Source organism: Motacilla alba, chromosome 4 (assembly GCF_015832195.1).
Source record: "Motacilla alba alba isolate MOTALB_02 chromosome 4, Motacilla_alba_V1.0_pri, whole genome shotgun sequence".
NCBI classification, from domain to species: Eukaryota; Metazoa; Chordata; class Aves; order Passeriformes; family Motacillidae; genus Motacilla; species Motacilla alba.
Window position 1 is genome coordinate 61,136,315 of NC_052019.1, and position 21,871 is coordinate 61,158,185.

The following is a 21,871-nucleotide window of genomic DNA, read 5'->3' on the forward strand; positions in this document are numbered from 1 at the left end:
GCTCCAGGCAAAAGATATTCCACACCAATTCAATTTCATGACAAACACAAGATGTATAAACCCAAGGACTGAAGAAACCACACAAATCTTGCAGCTGTGTTAATGCTGAAAAGCTCTGGAGCGAACTGGCATAGTTTTCTGCTGTCAAATTGAAACAAGCTATCCTCTTTCACTGCTCTGAAGTGTTAATTAATTAAATCATTCAGTGTAACAAACAGCTTCAACAATTGCCTGGTTCAAGGGATTAATAAATCCTCCTCTGCACAGCATGCTTTACCTTTTGGAAGTCACTGATATCTTCCTTGGCAGCATACAACCAGAGGAATAGAAAAAGTTGAATTTCAAATTAGTTAGGAAGAATCTAAGAAATATGTGTACCTTTTCATTTAATACTAAGGCAGAAAAAAATGTATGCTATGTCTATGCTTTTGAATTGGTCTCATTCCTTTATTTCAGAAAATTCAGCTGGACACAGGGGCTGACTAATAGTTAACTACAGCTCTTCTAGAAGACTAGAAATCCTCACTAACTGAAGACAGACTTGCTGAAAAAAAGCATTATTCAAAATCAGTTCTGTTGGCCTGTACTTGCTTACATTAATCTCTTCTTGGGGACAATTAGCATGAATTTGGCCCTGTCAACTAAAATACACTGACTTCTGTTCACGACCCTGGAGCCCCTACAGTCAGGCTTCACCCCTGAACTCATCAAGAAACTGACTGTGCCTCACAAGAGATCCCGTATGCACAGGATATGTTTGGTTTTCAACGATCATCTGAAACAAAGTGTATCGATTCAAATTCCAAGATCTGGCATAAAAATGTCTAAATGAGCCTTGGTTGTGCTGGACTCAGACCTGAGCTGAAGTATCCATGGATCTTGCAAAATAATCCAAGATACATCATGAGGCTACTGGCATTTTCTCCCTATGTATTACAGCTAGAGTACACCTCACCCTTAGCACTGAGGTATGCAAGATCAGGTCTGGTAGCACTGAGCATTGAGAAATAGTTAAATGGGTCTATTAAGATAAGAAAGGTTGTTCTTTAACATTACAAGGTTTGCTAACTTGATTCTGTGGTATCACATAAGTAAACAGATCCCTGTAACAAGTCTCACTGACCTCACTTTTAAGGGTGGCAATAAATAATTGTTAATTTTCTCTAAACCCTCTATCAGCAAAATCAGAAAATGCATAATTTCTTACGTCCACTCCTGTTGTATTGACACAGTGCTGTTGCAGACAGGAGATTTAAACCTGAGACATCCAGATAAAGTCCAATCAACAAAATCTCATCAAGAAAACCTTTCAAAAACAGAAATAAACACAGCTTCATCAAATTCTAACCAAAATAAAGGGTAGTAGCATATAAATAATTAACTCCCTTGCTGCAATTAAAACCACATTGGGTACAATTAAGAGTATCTATAGCCTTAACAATGTAAGACTGGCTATAATCTTACAACTGAGGATGTTTTTGTTAATGAGTCTTTTATTTTTACCAGCAAAACAGATAAAATTATGCTGCTCCTCAGAAATTTACAGCAGTGAATCATGTTTCTACAATTTCTGACAGCTCCAGTGACAAAAAGTGGCCTAATTTCATGAACAGGCTTTAGTAACATGTATTGCTCAAGTGAATCCTCAATGGCATCCTAAAGTCTCAAACAGTAATTAATTTCTTAAGCAGCTTTGAGAAATAGTTCTGAAAAATAAGATCAGTAATTCTGCTTAAAGCAGCAAGTCTATCCTGTATTTCCATTCCAATGTTTCTGCCATGATACCATTTCTCTTCCTACTACTACTGACCAAGTAGGGTATTCCTCTTGGCAAAGAAAAACGAAGTAATTGACATCTCAACAGACAAGCAATTACAAGAGCCGTGTTAGCAATTCCATATTTCAACAGAAAGACAATATATTGTAAAATTCCAGTGGTGTGCATACTTGATTACTGTACAGCCATGCAAATGCAACAATGATTGCAAGCAAACTAATTTACTTGGTTACTGATAAAAGTGAAATTCTGGAAATCAAGTCTTTAATCTTGAATTAAGATGACTTCAGAAGAGACTTCCAAGTCTTGTCATCTCAGCAATCTTAAAGTCAGCACCTGAATTTCTATGACAGACCAATATTTTTAAAAGAATCATGCTGATGAAAGTATTAGTAAAGGAGAAGCACTGGTCCGTCTAGTTTCAAAGTGCAGGGACAGGGAGCAGATTCTGGAATGAAGAAACAGGAAGATAGCCCAGCACGAGGGACTTGGCATATTTACAGCAGAGGCACGGAAGAGAGGTTGTTCAACAGGCTTTTTATCATCAGGAAGTTCCTACATCACTTACTAGAGCACTTGTCAAAGCCAGCATGGAAAGGAAGACCACCAACTCAAAGACAATGCCATCAAGCACTGCAATGTTAAGGTAAAAATGACCACGTGAAGGGGAAATGTCCCCGTCCTGCAGCAGACACCCTGCTTACTGCAATGCCCCACTGCAGCACATGGGTTCTGGCCATGCCCAATCAAGCCTGCACAGCACCTAAGGAAACGGACAGAGATGAAAGATGAATAGATTCCATGTGTCCAAATGGCCATGGTTAATCCCCAGTCCTGAACAGGGAAACTCTGATGTTCACACAATGCAATATACACCAGCTCAGATCAGGACAGCATCTCCTTCCTTAGTACACTACTTCTACAGCACAAAATAGAGTTGTGAGCCAGTGAAACTGTTTAAACAAGGACTGAACACACTCACATAGCTTCACTGCTTGTTTCCAACATAAAATACAATGATGTTTCACTTCTGAAATACTTGGACTTTTTTCCTCTTTGCTCATTAAAGGCTAAGCTCTCTATGCATGGTGAAAAATACTCGCAACCACCTTAGTCTGCCAGAACTCCAAGAACTTCATTCTGATGTTTCAAGAGACTGAAAAAAACTCTTCCACAAAATCTGCAGCACCCCTAACAGCTCTATATTTAATTTTTCTTCAAAACCTTTTCAATAAATATATTTAATTTCTACATCCAAAGAAAACTTAATTGAGTATTATCTTTGGGATTTTGAAATAAAACTGAACATCCTTGAACTGTACCTGACCAGATACAGCAGATGAATAATTTGGCAAAATTCCAGGAAGGGTTAAGGAATGTTCATCAGTTATATTTAATTAAAAATCAGTCAATCTTACTCCCTACAACTGCTAGTTCTACAGTTGATACTAAGGGGGGGTGGGGGGAGAAGGAAATGGAGTACACTATTTTTTCCATTACTTCATAGTGCATCCAGCCTTCTCTGTACCAAAATGCTAACTTAACCACTACTGTGCTCTGTTTACTATTCCACCCTTTCCCCTGCCTCCACCTGAATTCTTCTCCAGTAATTTCTGGACTGCCTAGAAATTGTGTGCGTTCAAAAGAATCATAAAGACTCAGTTATTTCAGATGTTCAAATGTTGAGATCCACTTTTGCTCTAAATTCCTCAGAATCTCTTAGCAGTAAAACATCTATCTGTAGACCTAATAGCAAATAGTTAAAACTATAAAAACTATATGAGCTAGACACTTTTTTTTAAATGGAAGTGCAAGTTTAAGGAGAACAGTGATTGCTAATCCTGTGGGTGTTTTGGTTTTTTGTTTTTTTTTTATTCAAGCTAATTATGCAGATCTCTTCCCTGCTGTACTACAGGAACTCTGAATTGTAAAATGTCTTTCAAATGGAAAAATGTTTCTATTAGAAACTCTACATGCCTGTGACTGGAAGAGGTTAGTCTAGTTACAGTGTGTTGAACACTCAAAGACAAAGTGTATACACTTCTGAACTCAGAATTTGTCAGGTAAGTGGAAATGCTGGCTTGTGAGCAAACCCATACACATGAGAGAGGTACTGACCATGCAAGATGCTTACTACTGAACAAACAAAACAACCCAACTCTAAAAGCTAATTATTGCCCTTTGCAATGCAAAGCTGGGCAGGTTGGTAACACTTGTATTACAGGTATACATCAAAAAAAAAAAAAAAAAAAAAAAAAAAAGGAATTGAAAACACACACAAAACAGATTGAAAAAACCCAAAAAACCCGACTTTATGCTTCACTTACCAAAACACAAGGCAGTTATCCACTTAGCTCCTGTGTTTATTATCTCCATGAAATTCAGAATGGGAATGGGTTTATACTTATGTTAACAGCCTGTGTACCAGCAAAACACTTGGGCCATTCCCAAAGCATCTGTTGAAAAAACCTCATCCAGGCATGCTGAAAGGACACATGGCCTGGCTGGGCCAGGAGGCAGCATGGGTTTACCCAGGACCACCTCCTTCCTGGCAGGGGGCCCAGAGCTGCACAGGCAGACCTCAGCTCTACCTACTGCTGTTCAGCTTCCCACAGATCACTACAAGAGGTGGCAGAGGATGAAGTGCTACAGTCTCCAGAAAAGATGTGTGGAATGAGGCTGCAGGATGATAGAGGTGTGAAGGGAAGAGTGGCACAGAAGGGAAGTAATTTTTCTTATGGCCTGCACCTAGGACTTCCTAAAAGATGTCTCACTAATTCAAGTCAAACACATCACTAAAACTTCACAAAGTAGGGTCATTTTCTCTAACAGGGCATACAAGTAGCTCATTAGCAAAATTTTCAGTGTGATGAAAACCAGCTTTGAGCCTTTTCTATTCACCATGTGTTATAAAGATACCACATCACAAGGCAGTCTTGAATACCAGACTACACATCTGTCTCGCAGGCTCATCCCTGTGAGACACAGGAAAAGACCACAATGACACAACAGCTTTTAGCCTATCCAGACACCTCAAACTCCATGATTTTTATTAACGATGCTCAGTTTAAAAAAAAAGCATACAGAAATCTGCTTGCACTGGGGCACACCTTTTCTAGTCTGAACCAAGTTATGAATGCAAGGGTGCTGAGCCAGCACTTTCTCCAAAGACACTCTTTTTCCTTATTTGTTCCTGTCCTCCACACAAATACTCAGACACATCCAAGTAATGCGAAATATTGGGAAAAAAAAAAAGGAAAGAAACAAAAAACCAACCAAACCTGCTCAGATTCTCAGATTTAAACATGGACAAGCTCCTTGATTCAGTGTGCCCTGTAATCACACAAACCATCCTCAATGCAAAGGAGGATGGATCACTGAGCAGCAAGGCTAGATCCTTCCCAGCCCATAACACATGAAAAACTACATACTCAGTACAAGGTCATACCAACTTGAAAGCACGACTGAATCTTTCAAAGCAGAAATCAGATTTGTAGTTTATATTTACTTTTTAACCCTAACTGAAACTGCATGTCTCATGGCCACATGTCTGTGCATATGGCTTTCTAGTTCTACATGCTCGATTTTCATAAAATATTTTGGAAACAGAAGTGACAGAAGACTGTACACATCCCTCCCACTTAAGTGGCAGAAGTTTACAGACCCTTAAGAGTGCTGTTGCTCCAACAGGACAACAGTAATCATCTTACTTCTGATCTTTGGAATGACTCAAAATAGTAGTCTAAGTCTCTCTGAAAGACAACGTGAGATTTTTAGACAAAACCGACTTCTTCTGAGAGAAAACAGCTTGATCTAGATACAGAATCTTCTAAATGAATCCACTGAAGTTGCTCAATAACAAACTTAAGACACTTCCAATTTAACCCAAGTCCTTAGAAACACAATGTTCCTGCAACACCGCATGAAAGCTGAAACAAGTTTCTTAAGATGTAGCTGAATTAGGCCCACTTTGCTGGTGTTAGGAGTGTAGGCCACCTTAACCTCATTTGGAAAAGCAGACTTCTTGCCTAAATTACACTGAATGTTGTCTCATCCATACGCTAGCCGCCACCCAGCAAAATCGACTGACAAATTTCCACAGGAGTCGGCTGCAAATTAAACTTCGGGGAGACTTCAAAACCTTCATCCTTCTCCACTTCCTCCTTCGAAAGCCATCTTCTCACCGACCGACAAACACGGTTATTGCCTACAGCAGAACAATGAGTTATAAAAGAAAATAAAAAAAAATAAAAATAAAGCGAACCCAGGGCGGGTGTTCGGCAGGACAGCGGCTGCAACGGCGAGCGATGAATGAAGCGGCCGCGGGGTATTTCCCGGAGCCCGGGGTGCCTCACCGCGGCCAGCGACGGGAGCTGGTGGGCGAGCGGGCAGACGCGGCGGACCCCAGCGTTGCCCCAGCCGGGCGGGACAGGGTGCGGGTGACAGGCGGCGCCGGGGCCGGCCTGCCCCAGCCGTAAGGAGCCGCGGCCGGGGCGGTGGCGCCGGGACTCCGCTCCCCGCCGGCTCAGGGTACGAGCTGGGGCCTCCTCGACCCGCTCCCCGCAGCCGAGCCCGGGCCTCCCGCTCCGCCACTCACCAGGATGCGCTTGAAGAGCGCGTTTTCCTTGGGCGGCAGGCTCACAGACGGCATCCTCCCCGCCGCCGGCTCCGGCGCCGCCGAGATGTTCCGAGGAGGAGACTGAGTGGGCGGGCGGGCGGGCTACGTCCCGTCTCCGCCGCTCGGCCGCCGCCGCCGCGAGCCTCCCTGCTGGAATTTAGCCGCTCCCGCCGCCTGCCGCCCGCGGGCCCGGCCCTTCCCAGTCCTTCCCGGCCCCTCCGGCCGCCGCGCGCGCCGGGCTCCCCGCGCCAGCCCCGGGCGCGCTCACGTGGTCCCGAGCGGCCGCCGAGCCGCCGCCAAAATGGCAGCGCGGCGCTTCCCCAGCCGGGTCACGGCGGCCCCGCGCATGCGCCGCGGCCCCGCGCCGGCCCCGCCCCGCCAATAGTGCGGGCTCTGCCGCGGAGCCGGGGCCGGCTCGGGGTGGTTCCCGAGCGGCGGCGCCGCTCCTCGGTGCCGGCGGCGGGCGGGGAAGAGCGGGCAGCCATGGGGTTGCGCAGGGTCCGCCGGGTCTCGCGCGGCGGAGCTCGCCCGCCCGGGCGCCGGGGCACGGGCGGGGCGGGGTGGTCCCACCCCCGCGGGCGGAGCCGGGTCCGGTCGACAAGATGGCGGCGGGCCTGAGGGCGGTGAGGCGCTGGGGGTTGGTGGCGGCACCACCCAGCCTTGGTGAGCGGCGGTGGCGGGGCGAGAGTCCCTTCGGGGCAAGCTGGTGGGCTTTGCCCCGGCCCTGCCCAGTGACCTAGGGCCTCGGGAGCTCTGCTGCCCGGTCAGGCGGCGGCGTCCCCGAGCGCCAGTCCGCGTCTGGCGTTAGAGGAAGCTTCGGTGGTAGCTTCTCTCCTTTTACTGTTTTTAATCGAAGCCCATTAGTTATTTTTTTAATCTTTTAGTTATTTAAGTTGGTGTTGCTTCCAGGCCAGGGGGAGGGCTCACAGTGTCTCGCCGCGATGGTGGTGCCGGCCCTTCCCTGGAAGGCTGTGCCTGTAGCGGGCTTGATTGGCGGGGGATCGGAGATGGGGAAGGCCCGGGGCTGGGGACTTTAGGCAGGGGACAGTGAGAGGCATCCTTATAGAGCAGAAGATGCGGGGGGAAATTGTTATTGTGGCTGGGGAACGGGCAAAACCTGCTGCTTCTGAGTTGTTGGCAGCTCCCCCCGCCCCGCCCCGTCCCCCCCGGCCCTTCTCTCGCGGATCAGGGAGCACATTCTGCGGGGATCCTACGAAGGGATCGGCCATAACGATGTTATGGGGACCACTTTATCATTGCATTCGTTTGGGGTTTGTGTTGTGGTTCGGTTGTTTTCCCTGATTGCATGAATGTCAGTAAGTACTTGGTAGTCTAACCCTGAGGAATGTTAATGCATTTGTAATCTTGTGCCTTTTTAGCTTTTACTCGTTCTGCGTCTGTTGTGAAAAAAGCAAATAATGCCGAACCAAACTGGCTGGGAGTTGGATTGGCATTTGGCACCAGTGCTGCCTTGTGGGCTCTTGTAAGTGTTTTCATTTGGTTCTGTTGAACTTAACTATTCCTTAAAAATCATTATAGTGATATGAATGCAGTGACTGTAACCTACTGAGTTTACTGAGGTAATGGATGATCATAGGTGTCAAATTTGAAGCACAATTATGTTCATTACTTATGTTTTCCCAGCTTATGTTGTGCTCTTATTTTAAGAAATGAATAACTTCTTAAGCTTTTCTCTATTGCAAACTTAAGACAGCCACAACAGAATTAATTCTTCAAGCCTGTTGGATTAATGCTTTGGCATTATTTTCCCTGTGGTCTTTCCAAAAAGAAAGAAGACCTAGGGGAGTGGCAGGATAATGTTGTGTTTATCAGACTACTCATGTATTATTTTCTTACTTTTCAGCTGGTTAAGGCGGCTTTAGCTGATTTCAATAGATTAAGACCTCTGTTTCCTGAGCAAAGTGCAGATATAAGATACTCTCTGTTTCAGAGAACTCATAGACTTTATGGTGTTAAAGCAAGCAGGGTGTAGTAGCTCTCAGGAAGAATTGTGCAGGATCAACAGCACTCCCCATGGTGACAGTATTTTCAGGGTGGGATGGATTCCCTTTGGACTTTCCCCCTTTTTTGGGGGAGGTGAATTAACTGGCAGTGGGAGCCCCCCCCCCCCCATGTGGTCAAGAGAAAATGTTTGTCCTATGAGGCATTGTTTTCACAGCTCTTTCAGTTGTTAATTTAGGTATGTTTTGTTCTGGACACCGGTTTGCATTCTGATAACAGTTATTTGATATTCTGTGGAACTCTTTTTGTTGTCTGGATCCAGCTGTGAGTTGTGTAGCTGTTTATAATACACTGCTCTTTTATAGCTCTTCAAGCAGCATAATGAAGATGTCATGGAATATGAAAGAAGAAAACAAGCGAGAGAACATAAGTGTACACAATGTTCATAGTAAGTATGCATATACAAATGCTTTTGACTTAGTTGAACACAAATTCTGAAGATCTTTGACATTTTTTAGGAGTCAAGATACCGAACTGACTTACAGTCTTCTTTTATTCCTCAGTACTTTGCATTTTGGCTTTTGCCATTCTTTTAAGTCATTCCTAGCTTTAAAATGATAAGGTGGCTGATGTGTATTTTCATATATTCACTTGTTTGTGTATTCCCTCTTAGCTTTCTATCTTGAACATGCAAACTCTTGGAAAATTACACATCTCTTCCAGTGTCTACATTAAATAAAGGTTGTAAATTGAATACCTTGTAAATGGCTCAGTGGCAAGGAAACAAGAGTGACTAATGATAGCTTATCTTTTAATCTTGTTTTTTCTTTTAACTTGTATACAGTGGGGTATGTTTTTTCTCAGTTTCACATCTATATTACACAAAAATGATGTAAAGTCAATGCCTGTAGATGTGCACTACAGGGCCAAGTGGTCGTTGTCCCTTTTCAGTATAAAAAACATAATTTGTGTTTCTGCCAGCTAAGAAGTCTTTAGGGATTATGGCCTCAGAGGAATTAATCTGCCTCATGAAAAAAATCCTTATACTATAGAAAAACTTGTGGTTCTTTTTCCCCATAAACATTCCTCTCCAGATAAAAATGCAGGATGTTATGAGATCACAACTATCACATCTGTTTTTATTATTGCTAAGAATTTTTTCTTTTCTTTCTTAGGCTGATGACATGGTCACAAAGAGATGTGCACTACAGGGTCAAGTGTATGTGGTCGTTGTTCTACAAATAAATGAGCACAGAAGAATTAAAAAGTTACCCCAGTTACTTGTATGTTCATGCATTTTATGTGCATAATTAAAAATAAATTATAAAGTCTAGAAGAAACCTGAAACTACTTTCTTTACCATTATTATTTCATTCTGCTGGTCTTGAAGTTGTTTTATGTTTTTATTTCCATTTCATAGTTTTTCAGTCTTACTTTCAAAACTGCCTTTGCTATTCTGGAAGGTATATTACAAAATTAAATATCAGTTCAGATGAAGTTCAGTTAATATTCCAGAAGTGTAGTCTTGCTCTGCCATCACTTTCACTGCTAAATTTATAAAATTAGCAAGTATAAGAATAGGATTTATTATAAATGCTAAGATACGCATTTTCTTGTGAGCATTTTGGGGACTGGCCATGCCAGAAAGGTGCCCACAGGAGATGGGCTGCACAGTGCAGCCCATGTCAGTCTTGGGTGTGAGCACTTCCTTCTGAGCACTCCTGCCCTCTCTTTGTGCATCAAGGTCAGTCAAGGACAAAGGCTGGAAAAATGGCCTCATGGCAGAATATGGCATTAGATGATCATTGAACGAACAAAGAAGCTCTGTATGGAAAAAGGAGGAGAAACAGGGCTACTGCCTAACAATGTAGGTAGGACAAGGATAGCTGTCCAGGTATGACCTGGAGATGCCCGTGACTGTGACAGTCGACGTCCCAGAGCAGCGATTCGCTTCCAGTGTCTCACTGCCAACACCGAACGCCTTTGGCACGTTGCTTAACCCGAGTGCCCTTCGCCGTGAGTTTAGTTGATTTCTCCATTTTTTTTTCTCTTGGAGAAATTCCTTTTTAAGTAGGACAGTAGTTCCTTTCTATCTTCCTTCTCCTTGGTCAATGGCATCCCTATTATCCCGGGTCTGTTGTCGCAGTCAGTACCGAGCGCCATTTACTTGCCGTGGGGCAGGTCGGTGTCGGCAGCGCCCGGCTCTGCGCGCTGTGCGCTCCTCTCCGGGAAGCCGCTTCCCCCTCCCGCTGCAGCCGGGGCTCTGCTCCCTCCCGCCGCCACCGCGCCGTCCCCGGAGCACCCCCGGCCGGGAGCTGCGTCCAGGTGCGCGGGGCGGGGCTGCGGCTCGACCCGCCCCCGCGGCACCCGAGGCGGGACCGGTGTCTGCCGCCGCATCCCCGCCACGACGGGCAGCCGAGAGTCTGCTTCGTCCTGCTCCGCTCCGCTGCCCGCTGCTCCATCTCCATGTCCCTCTGCAGGGCCGCCTCGCAGGCGCTGGCCTCCCGCCTGAGCCGGGCTCCTGCCGCCGCCAGCCGCCTCAAGCAGCGTGGTACGCGGGGCCGCCGCGGAGCCGGGCCGGGGCCGGGTAGCGGTCCCCGGGATGGCGTGACGGGGCGCGGGAAGGGCCGGACCGGGTGGCGGCGGCGGAGGGGATGCGCGAAGGTCGCGGGCGGGGGCGACGTGGGGCAGGGACAGGTGCGGCGGGGGCGGGCGGCAGCCGGGCACGGCTGCTCGGTCATCCTGGGCTCCGGCACTGGCTGCTTCAGACCTCCGCCGCGACCCGCTGGGCAGCCGAGCCAGCCTGGGACCCCCTGCCCCATGGTGAAACGGTGGCCGCTGCTGCCTTCCCTTCCTTATAAAACAGCGGGGTACATACCCCCCGGTAGAGCAGCCGAAGCGGCGGTGCCTCGGCAGGGCTGCCGGCCCCGGTAGGCAGCGGGAGCAGAGCCGGTGCGCCACAACCATGGCTTTTGGCGCATCAGGGGTTGTGTAACCACTGGCAAAAAAAGAAAAAAAATCTGCCAGCCGTGTTGGGCGATGGCAGCTTGCTGATTATTGTCCTGCTATAGCTAGCAGCGCCGGGGGGGAAGGTTAAGGATACACTGCTGCTGAACGAAAATATAAATGTATGCAAATCCGTTAGGATGCCCGGCTATTGGAGAGGAATCTGAGAATTGTGTCATGAGACAGATGATGCTAAGCATAACCTAGCACACGATGGCAATGTTTTGACGTTGCAATTATTTTTGCATCTGTCAATTGCAATGCTCACAGCCATTTTATTTTTCATGAGCACTATTTCAATGAGACATTTCTCATCTGGGATCAAGTCACAAAATTCCACAGAAAGCTTTGTTGACCAAGAGAATTATGTGTGTTTTTCATGAGTCTCTTTTTGAGCTGTACAGATGAATCCAAGACTGAAGTAAGAATCTGTTTATAACAAATGAATGGGTAGCACTGCTGTTAGAGTTAATATGTATCCAGTCAGGTAAAAAATTGTGTAGTTCTACCTCTCTGTCCTGTTGGCCAATTCATGAGGTGAAGGGTATGGATCCGAGTGTCTGCAGTCTGAGAGTGAAAGAACATTAATTCAATGAAAAAGCTTTTTAAAAAATTCCCTGTTATTACCCTGAAGAGAGAATTCATTACTTCTGCTGATCATAAGGAATAAGTACAGATAATTATTTTACCTACCTTAGTCAGGAGCTTTTTTTACATTCCTTTTTTTTTTAACATTCCTTAGTCTATATAGACTGTGCCCAATACTTGGAAGCTGATGGCAGACGATGTAGTTCACAGAAAAATACCTCTTAGGAGGAGCTTAGCCATGGAGCACCGCACCCTGTGTTACTCAGTCATAGGGCACATCAATATACATTAACATCTGTTTTATAACCTTTTTGAATCATCCTTTCCCATATAGAGTTCAAGTTCCATAATTCTTTTTTGTGATCATATTTTAGCAGCACTTTACATCAATTTACCTAATGGTTTTTGTAGTGCCTCCTCGCCAGATGTCATCTGGGAGTGTTCCTGGCTCTTCTAGAGACAGCATGATGATTTATCTCCTTGCTGGTGTTGCTGCTTTTGGTGGTTTATTTTATGTAAGTGTTTGGGGATGGAGCTGTTTGTGCTTTCTGAGCTGGCATGGTGTAAGGTGTGTTCTGGGTTAGAGTACGGTCAAGATGCAAACCATCAATGACTGCAGATATTGTAGCATATAGCTAAGTGCAGCTTAACTTAGAAATCAGCTTAAGAGAATGTAGTGAAGGTGAAAGCCTATTGCTTGCCTGTTTCACTGTTACTTTGATAAGGAGTGCTGGGTCACTCTTAGTGGAAAGCATATTTAAAGCTATGTGAAATGAATGTGTCCAAAGATTGAGTAAGGCACCTGTCTCTAATCCCTTGCCTTGTCTTGTAAATGAGAAACATTAGCAATATTTCAAAGTGGGCAAGGCAGATGTGAAATAAGCAATCTGAAGCTGCAAGGGGAAGATACAAACCTTGTTAATTTGGGCACAAAGAAAGAAGATAACAGCATTATTTACTTCAAGAAAGCACGTTAAAGTTTTGTGAGCATCTGGTTTTGTTAAGCTTTTCGGTAACCATTCTCCTCCCTGCTTCTAAATGTATCTTATTCTGTGCTTCACATCTCTAAATCCTCCATTCTATAGCTTACTTCCACCCCTCTCCCCCAAAATCTGAAATAGTGCCTTGCACACCCTAGAGAGGTACATATTTCCCTGTCCCACAAAGTAATCATCTTGAATGGTAAGTAGCTATTTGTTCAAAATATCAAACATGTGTGATTGCGTTTCTGAATGAATAACATTGTCTCTTCCTGTCACATTGTTACCACATTACAAAAATAGAAATCTTAATGTAATTATCTCTTAAAATGCTGTTTTCATTTTCTGAAACACTGCAGCACTTCAAAAGCTGCATGGTATATTGTATTTACTTTCTAACAATGGAGAAATATGAAATACATAAATATATTAGTTTAGCAGATTATTCATTTTTTTTTAACCTTGCTTAAGAGAAATTTTATATGCATTTTAAGATGGGCAGTAGCACTTGCTTAAAATCCCTTCTTTCCCTCTCCCCTCTTTGTGTTTGGTAAATTTGTAGGGATGTAGCTGTAAATTCAGGTATAATTCCCTTTCAGGCCTACAGAATAGTCAATTCACCCCGCAGCAATTTTGTTGAAAATACAAACATACTTCGTGAGAGAGCCGAGGGGCAGAAAAGCAATCCTTGGTCAAGAAAGGGTGAGTTGAGCTCCTTTCTCTTGTTCCCTTGGGTACATGAGGATTTGGAACAGATTTCTGAATTGTCTAATCAGGCTTTAGCACTGTCCACGTCCTTGTCTGAACTGTGTGAGTGAGACTGAAGACAGAGGTGGTTGTACAGCATTGTTCTGTTACAAAGCTGCTGCTGCACAAATTTTGGTAGTGGCCTTAATGTTCAGGCAGTGAATCTGGTCTTTGATTCACCTGTGGAGTCTAGAGTTGATCTGTGAATACTATTAATTGTATAATGGGTATTTGATTTACTGGAAGCTTAATGAAACTTGACTGAATACATAATGCTGTCAAAATCGATTTTGTTCTTTTGTTTTCAGTGGAGGGGAGAAGATAATATCTTTCCTCAGTCAACAGGTTGGCTTCAGGCCACATGCCATCAGGAAATACAGTTCAATAGGGGAAAAAAGCCTATAAAAAATTAACTTGCATCAATTTTTTGTCCTACAACTTTGATTTTGTCTTTTCTAATTTGGGGTTAGATGAAACGCAGGCATTACCTAAATGTATAGCAAATCCTTACTTAGCTCTCCATGCTTGAATAATTAGACCGTGTTAGTTCAAATACTTGTAATGGAATGTTGCCCCTGTCTACATCAATTAGTGTTATAGCATTAATGTAAAAGGTAGAACTTTGGCAAGCATGGCCTTGCTAGGAAAAGCAATTAGGAAAATTTCTTAAGGATCTTTATATAAAAAATAAATAAAGTATTGAAGTCAGAGCACTTGAAGCTCTTCCTTTTTTTTATACTGTTGACTTCTAGTGAATTGATTTAATATATTTGCATGCATACAAAGAATAGATTTGAATAAAGTATCTCAAGTTTAAATTTTGTTTTCAGTGTGAGAGCATGGTTTAAATTGTCTGCCTCTGAAATTATTTCTTTAGAAGTTGTTAGCCTTGAACTTCTACAACACGTGCTTTAGTTTCAGAACATTAAAATTACAGATCTTAATATTTAAAGTAGTAAAATACCTTAATTTCCAAAAAAAAAAAAAGAAAGCAGCTGAATGCAGTATAGTTTTAAAACTCAATTGTTTAAATAAGTACTGAGAATTCAGCCACAATTTGCAATCCTTCATTGTCCCTAAAATAGAAAATGTAACGAGCACCAAAGTAGATCTTTCCTAGGGACCTGGTCTCCTGCTGTTCAGGGCGGAAGTGAGGATTACCCTTATTACATCCTGACTGCCATAGCTGGGAGAACGGGGAAGCATTAAGCAAACCGTGCAACTTGCCATGATGTCAGTGCATTCCCTCTTTTCTCCTAGGGTGCACTTCTGCAAGGTACTGAGTTTTGGCCCTGGCCTATCCACATGTTGGAGTGAAATACCCACAGTACTGAGTGCTCAGCAACTGGTCTTGGGTACTCTCCAGACATCCCATCATGTGCTGCTTAATAAGTCACATAAATGTCACAACCATTGGCAGATGATTGCTGCCTCCCTTTTTATTGATAGTAAGAAGTCCAAAATATTTCTAAGGCCATCCAGTGAATACAGTTGAAACTTGTTTCCTGTATTATTTTCAATATTTGACTTCTGAATAAATGCTCAACCCAGAGGTTTTAGTTGGACTTCTGAGTAGCTAATTCCAATTCACAGTACAAAACCACCGTTGAATCAGCTCCTTTTTAAATCCTTCTTCATTCCCAGCTGTGTACACCCAAAAGAACAGAACATAAAGAAAGAGCATCAGTTCTGTTCTTACTTTTCCTACAGAATCCTCTGTGTGCATTCTCAAAAGAGTTAACACCCCTCTTCCTCCCCTTTTTCTCCCATTCCCTGCATAGTCATATTTTTGTGTTTATCTTGTCACAGAGTGTTAGAATAGAATTGCTTTTCTCAGAAGTGCCATTGCAGTTTTTTTCCCTGTGCATTCTTTAGAGTCAGTCCTTATACTTTTTCACAGTAAGCATTGCTGATAAGAGCAGTTAAAAATTCTGTTCTCAAAGTATTCTGATATTTTTTTTAGGGGCACATTAAATCAAGCTTAAAATAAGCTCTAAAACAGAGCTGGTAAGTGATGAATAGAAAATGAAGTGATGGATAGAAAACCAGTATGCCAAGCAGCATGTTCATGGCATATTTGCTGCCTCTGGTAAAAGAACTTCCTAGGTGGAAGAACTTAATGCTGGAGAGCAGCTGATCAGAGATTCTTTTGATAGGATTTTTGTGAATTCTCATGTAGGGGAAAATTCTCCCCTTATTCCTGAACCCAAAATGTCTATTACAAAGAACTGTACATAGTGAACAAGTCTGTCAAAACAAGAGAGAGAATCATGTAGGGTTCTTTGTTAGAGGGTTGAACTTATATTTAATGATATTTTAATTAATGATAACAGACATTTAGAAAGAGATCTGATAGCAAATTTTCTGTGGCTCTTTTTAACTGAAAGCTACCCTAAAAATAAGGGAGCAACTTAAAACACCCCTGGAAGAAGCCTGACTCAAAGTAGCAGTAGCAAATCTGGGACATAATTTCAAATGCAAAATGATGTTTGGCTTGCAGGATGCTCTCCTTGCTTATTTAGTGAGTTTTGTCTTCCATTTGTTGTTCGTGTCCTTTAAGATTGTTCCCGATGTCTTTCTTTTTTAGCTATGACTTTTCTTTTTAACTCATTGCAAGCTGATTCAATCTTTCTAATCTATGCTCTGCTTTTACACTTTCCAGACTTTCTAATCTATGCTCTGCTTTTACACTTTCCAGACACAAGGGAAATCTCTTTGCAAACCTGAGGAAGTTAAATACAAACAAAGGACAATCGTTTACCATTGAGTACATTGCAGCCTACCTTGGGATGACTTTAGACCTCCTATTGTAAAACTCCATTTGTGTGAGACTTTAAAAGAACTACCTATGTTTGCAAGGCCAAACCATATTGAGCTTATTACTGAATCTGCTTTGTAGAAGGCAGTTCTGAGATGCAGAAGCTGGCTGTTCTGAATTAATGCACTCTATATTTGACTGTCCAATAAAGTGTACTGAATGCTGATCCTGGCTGTTAGCCTGTTGTTTGTGTAATGAATTAAGGTTTTTTTTTAAAACAGTGTTTTCTTAAAGGGACATGATCAGGTTGCATAATGGAAAGTTTTGATTTTTACTGAGCAATGAATGGACTTGTCTTGAAACCTGAACACCAAATTATAGGCTTTCACTGGCATAAGAAGACCAAGAAATGAAACTGATCTGTTTAGTTTTTAAGCAGACACAAAAGATTTAAACAAACTCTGACTATGTCTCTTTAAGCTCTTTTGTTTCAATTCTCATGTAGTTTACACTGTGTTACAAACTTATTTCCAGTTCTATTTTTTTTTTTACATGGTGAGTTGGTTCCAGTGAACTTGTGATGAACAGCTGGTGTATAACTTTTCCTTTGTGAACTTGATGTTAGTGCATGTTTGCATGGTGGTTGAGCATCTTTGTTGCTTTGTGCTGTTAGTTTCTCATGACTTGTCACAGCTGAATTCGAAGTGATGCATGACTGGGAAACACTGTTTTTCAGGTTTTAAGGAGTTGGACCCAGAGTGGTGTAAACAAGTCTTTAAAAGAGAGTTGTGAGTTGTAAAGTTAAAATAGTAGTCATAAATGGTCATACATCTAAGAAAGTGAGCTCTGACCACTTGAAATTAGCAAGTTATTTTCTTATTTATACAAGACCAAATGTCTTATTCCCCATGTGGTAATTCCACAGAGTCATGCTCCCTCTGGCACCTGTGTGTGTACCATCACTGGCCCTTTCAGCAGAGCTGTTTGAATAAACACTTGACACTGTCCTTTTTTTATCCTTCACTGCACCCCCAACACTTGCTTTAAGTCACAGTTTCTTTTCTTATCACACTGAAACATGTTATGAAACTCAGTAATTAAGAATATGGTTTCCTCATCTTATAAACAGAGTTTTTTGATGCCACATTAGACAATATGGGGGATTAATTATTGATATTTTTGTTAATTCTGATCCCAAATCTTAGCTTCCCACTTCAAATTCAAATGAGGATGATGATAAAAAGTAGTCGATGATTTTTTTGTTGCATGCATGCATTTTACTCTCTTTATTGTATTGAATAAATCCTTAGAAGGTGATGGAGAAGAGGTGGATGAAGTCACTGAAGCAGAGAAGGCCACGGAAGAAGCTGATGCAGCAGCTGCTGTTGAACCTACAGGACAGGATCAGAGTGCTGGACCCACAGCACAGGATGAGACTTCTGGGGTATCCCCAGAAGCTGGAGGGGAGAATGACTTACTGGCTCCAGAGGTATCCCATGCTATGGAGGAAGCACAGCAGGAAGCTGCTGCTGATTCAGAAGCTGCTGCTAATTTGGAACTTGCTGCTAATTCAGAAGCTGCTGCAGTTCAAGGTTAACTTATGAATGTAGTTTTTGAGTGTGTGTGTGTTGTGGGTTCTAAAGCTCTGCCTCTTGCAGAACATTAAGAATGAGCATCAGTGTTCCTAATGGAGTTTGTCCTGCAGTGAAAACTAATTCAGGCATTATCATTGACATATCATGAGCATAAGGTAATTAAGTTTATTAAATCAGTGTCTCTGAAAGCATCCTGCCTCTGGAACCAGAGCTGCTGTCTAAAACAAGTAGAGTCAAATGTTTATTTCCCTACCCCATCCTCTTTCTTGAGATATTAAGTTGAGCTTATAATGTGGTCAGTTAAACAGTTGTTTAGTGATGTAATTCTCAAGTGTTTGTTAAGGAACCTAAACACTTTAGTTCACTAACCATTCCAAAGATATTCACACTGAATAATTACATCTGTTCAATTGATGTAACTTAAACAGGATCTTGCATAGCAAAAAAAAAAAAAAGCTGTCACGGTCTCAATTCTAAGGATATATTAGACTAAATTTTCACAACACAATAAAACATCAAATTGTTGTTAAACACTGAAATTGGTAAGTGGCAAAACATTCAGTATTTTGAGCTGTCTGGGTGTTTGAAATATTTTGGTTTATTGTGCTTTTAAAAAAATTGCAATAATACAAATGCAATACTATCCATAAAATGTGCAAGATACAGGATTATAATTTAATTTGGCAGATTTTAATGTATTTTTTTTAATTTTCTTTTTACTACTGGTCTTGAGAGGATATGTCTAAAACACAGATCAAACTGAGATTAAAAGTATTTTGACTGCTAATTATCACAGTACCGTCAAAGGTGTTAGCAGATTTGGAATGATTTTCACTTTTTCCCTTGGTGACTCCAGTGAGGAATGGATGCATCTTAATTGCCTTTTAAACAAATAAACTTGAGAAATAGTGCAGCACTTCTAATCGCTGAGTTTTATGAAAGGTCTATGTATGAATGCGATTCTAATTCAAGTGTGATTGTGATTAGTTCCTGTGCTTGACTCTGAAACAATCTATCACAAATAACATTTCAAAATGATGCTTAGTCTGATCTGCTGTAATACGGTTTATAGAAAGTAGAAGTAAGTACCTTGGCTGTGATTATTACTGCTTACATATAGAAATATTTATAAGGTAGTAGTTAAAATACCTAGAGCCCTAAAAATTTCCATTTCTATGGAATATGTAGACCACTTCATTTGGAAAGAAAGTAGCCTGTTTTATGTTAAATTTGGTGAATTAGAGCCATTAAGAGATATGTTTAAAAATGTATTGCAGGATTTCTTGCTGTACAGAGCAATTGCAAAATTTCCCTTTAATTTCATGAGCACTTGCTTGTGTCTGGTAGTGGTTGTGTATTCCTTTTACAATGCTTATCTATGAATAACTGTTTGTTGTTGGATAAGGTAGGATCTTCTGTATGGTAAATATTTCTACCGTTTTATTGAAGAGGCTCTTCCCTGAGAAAGGGAAGCTAGAATCTTCCCTGAAAAACAGGGTGCATAAATTGATTAGATTTTAGGAATAAAGTCTTTCTCGTGAGGGTGGTGAGGCATTGGAACAGTTTCCCAGAGCAGCTGTGGATGCCCCATTCTTGGAAGTGTTCTAGGCTAGGTTGCATGGGGCTCTGAAGAACCTGGTTTAGTGGAAGGTGCCCCTGCCCATGGCAGATGGTTTGAACAAGATGGTCTTTACGGTCCCTTCCAACCCAAATCACTCTGTGGTTATTCTGAGGATCACATTCTGGACATGTTGACATAATGTACTTAGTGATCACTATTTGATAAGAAGAAAAATGGCTTGTTAGCTCCTGCTGGTATTTTCTGGAAGTAGAGGAGCTCTTTAGAAATTACTGATTTCTTAGATCTAATGTCTCTGGCATCATACTTACTGAGGAAAACAGCACTAGAACCAGACTTCTGTTATGCTGAAAGTTGTAAGGGAGTCTGAGGGTCATCCCAGGTGCCTCCTACCAAACCTTGCTGCAGTGCATATTCTTGGCCGGGTGGTAAAGCAGAAACAAACCTTTGGGATGTAAAATTGTCCAGAAATTGAAGCAAAGGAGTGTTCTCCTTGCCTGATCTCTTGGGTGTTCCTGGGATGTTATAACTTGCTCCTGAGCATAGCTGTCCCGTGCCACTGGACCCCAGCGCAGATTGCTGTGAACAACTGCTGGTGACAGGTGTGACCAGGGTGGTGAACCCTGGGGACCTCCCCATGGTTCAAATGAGGTTACACCCAGTGTAACCCAAGTCCTGGCCTGGGAGGCTGGACAGGCTCCTGCTCCAGGTCACCTTAGTACTCCCTGCTCCCTCGTCCAGCTCTCCTCATCCTGGTCCTGCCTGCAGAAGAACAGCAGGGTCCCCAGAGCAGTTCTTCCCAGGAGTTCCTGACTGTGGGAAGGAAGGCCACCAGCAGCACATGATCTGACACACAGGCCTAAACCAGCATCCCTTTCCTCTAAGCTACATAAGAACTAGTTTCCATTGGCATCATGCTCACAAGAAGATGAGGGATTGTCTAAAAAGTTCTCTGCTTTCTCTCTACCACTTAGTGCAGTGTCTACTTGCAGCCAACAGCTATTGTGTTTAAAAAAAAATCCAGTTAAAATCCTTCTGGATATAACTTTCAGTTTTGGATTTGACCATCTTTATCATTCATGTTATCTCCATTCAGAGGAAAAAGATAGCATAGCTCCACTTGTACTGAGGTAGAGAAGTATGTATTTAAGTAACTTTAACTAGTTTTATTGGCAACTTGGTGTAACTTCTGCAGATGAAGGTGTAAGTATTTTTATTGTTACCAGTGAACCTCTGTTTTTTCAAATCCCATCGTTTCTTTTAATCTATTAAGCTTTCACTAATGTTTAGAAGTGCAAGTGCTGAAGGTAAGCTTGTCTCCAGCTCCTGTATACAGATAATGTAAATGTATCATTTTACATGGATGTGCAGAAAACTCCCTACCCAAACCAAAACAGATACCAAACAAACAAACAAAAAACCAACCCAGCCTTGGAGGTGGGTGCTTAATACTTAATCATGATCATTTCCATTTCAGGCAGTTCACAATTGTACCTGCCTGGAATGTTCTCCTTGCCTCAAGTTAAGCAATTTACAATCCACAATTCCAATCTGGAATTCTGTGAAATACTGTTACCAAAATAAGTACTGAACTATGTTACTCTGTTCCCAAGGTTTTAACTTCCTCTAAATTCTAATTTTATCTACTTTTTTGTTGCTTGAGCTGTCACTCTTGGTTACTGCCTGAAGCTGGTTAAATTCTTGTTGTACTCCTTCTAGCGTACACTGTGTCTGGGACCATAAATTAAGTTTTTCTTCAGACAAACCAAATTCTGTAAAATTCACGAATTGGCAAACTGCTATTTGGATTAGGCAAGGTTGTTGCATCTATGACTTCTGCTGTTTGGGTTGCCACCATAAACTCTTCTCCAACTTTGGTATTGAGGCTTGAGGTTCTGGCATTATCAGCTGAAATAAGAGAAGCAATTAGCTCCAAACTGTGCTTTTCCAGACTTCTTCCTGACTTCTCTAGCATAGGTTTTTTTTTTCTGATCTTTAAAGTATTGAAGGGCGTGGTCTCTTCTCTGTTTGTTATTTCCAAGGCTATTTGAGTGAGTGACTGGGTTTGGGGAGGATTAGTGTGTGAATGTGCCAGTGTTTTCCATGCTAAGCTTCAATCGCACTGCAATGGCAGCTGTCTGCAGCCTAGAGAAACAAATGGAGGCTGCTCTGGACAGGAGCTGCTGCTTTCGGGACAGGACTTTTGCTGACCCCATCATACAGTGATGCCAAGCAGACAAAAGCACCCGATATAATCAGTG

The 21,871-nt window shown here is 42.5% G+C and overlaps 2 protein-coding genes across 4 annotated transcripts in view; one reads left to right on the top strand and one right to left on the bottom strand.

Annotated features, from left to right (window-relative positions):
* NAA15 (N-alpha-acetyltransferase 15, NatA auxiliary subunit) overlaps positions 1–6,693 on the bottom strand; it is a 38,117-nt gene extending 31,424 nt beyond the window's left edge. Inside the window, exon 1 of the mRNA XM_038134698.1 lies at positions 6,375–6,693. Within this exon, the coding sequence (XP_037990626.1) occupies positions 6,375–6,428 (54 nt within the window). The 5' untranslated portion in view covers positions 6,429–6,693. The remainder of the gene's footprint in view (positions 1–6,374) is intronic.
* Positions 6,694–6,761: 68 nt separating this feature from the next.
* LOC119700165 (mitochondria localized glutamic acid rich protein) overlaps positions 6,762–21,871 on the top strand; it is a 28,824-nt gene continuing 13,714 nt past the window's right edge. The window contains exons 1-6 of one of the 3 annotated variants that reach the window (XR_005256681.1): positions 6,762–7,058; positions 7,775–7,878; positions 8,723–8,805; positions 9,533–10,908; positions 13,531–13,633; positions 17,747–17,783. Coding sequence is in view for 1 of the 3 variants with exons in the window: in XM_038134699.1 (XP_037990627.1) it covers positions 10,824–10,908; positions 12,363–12,466; positions 13,531–13,633; positions 17,747–18,028 (574 nt within the window). In the remaining 2 variants the exon portion in view is untranslated. Of the gene's footprint in view, positions 7,059–7,774; positions 7,879–8,722; positions 8,806–9,532; positions 10,909–12,362; positions 12,467–13,530; positions 13,634–16,376; positions 16,663–17,746; positions 18,029–21,871 lie in introns of those variants that run through there. The other 2 variants (XR_005256680.1, XM_038134699.1) reach the window with 2 other exon arrangements.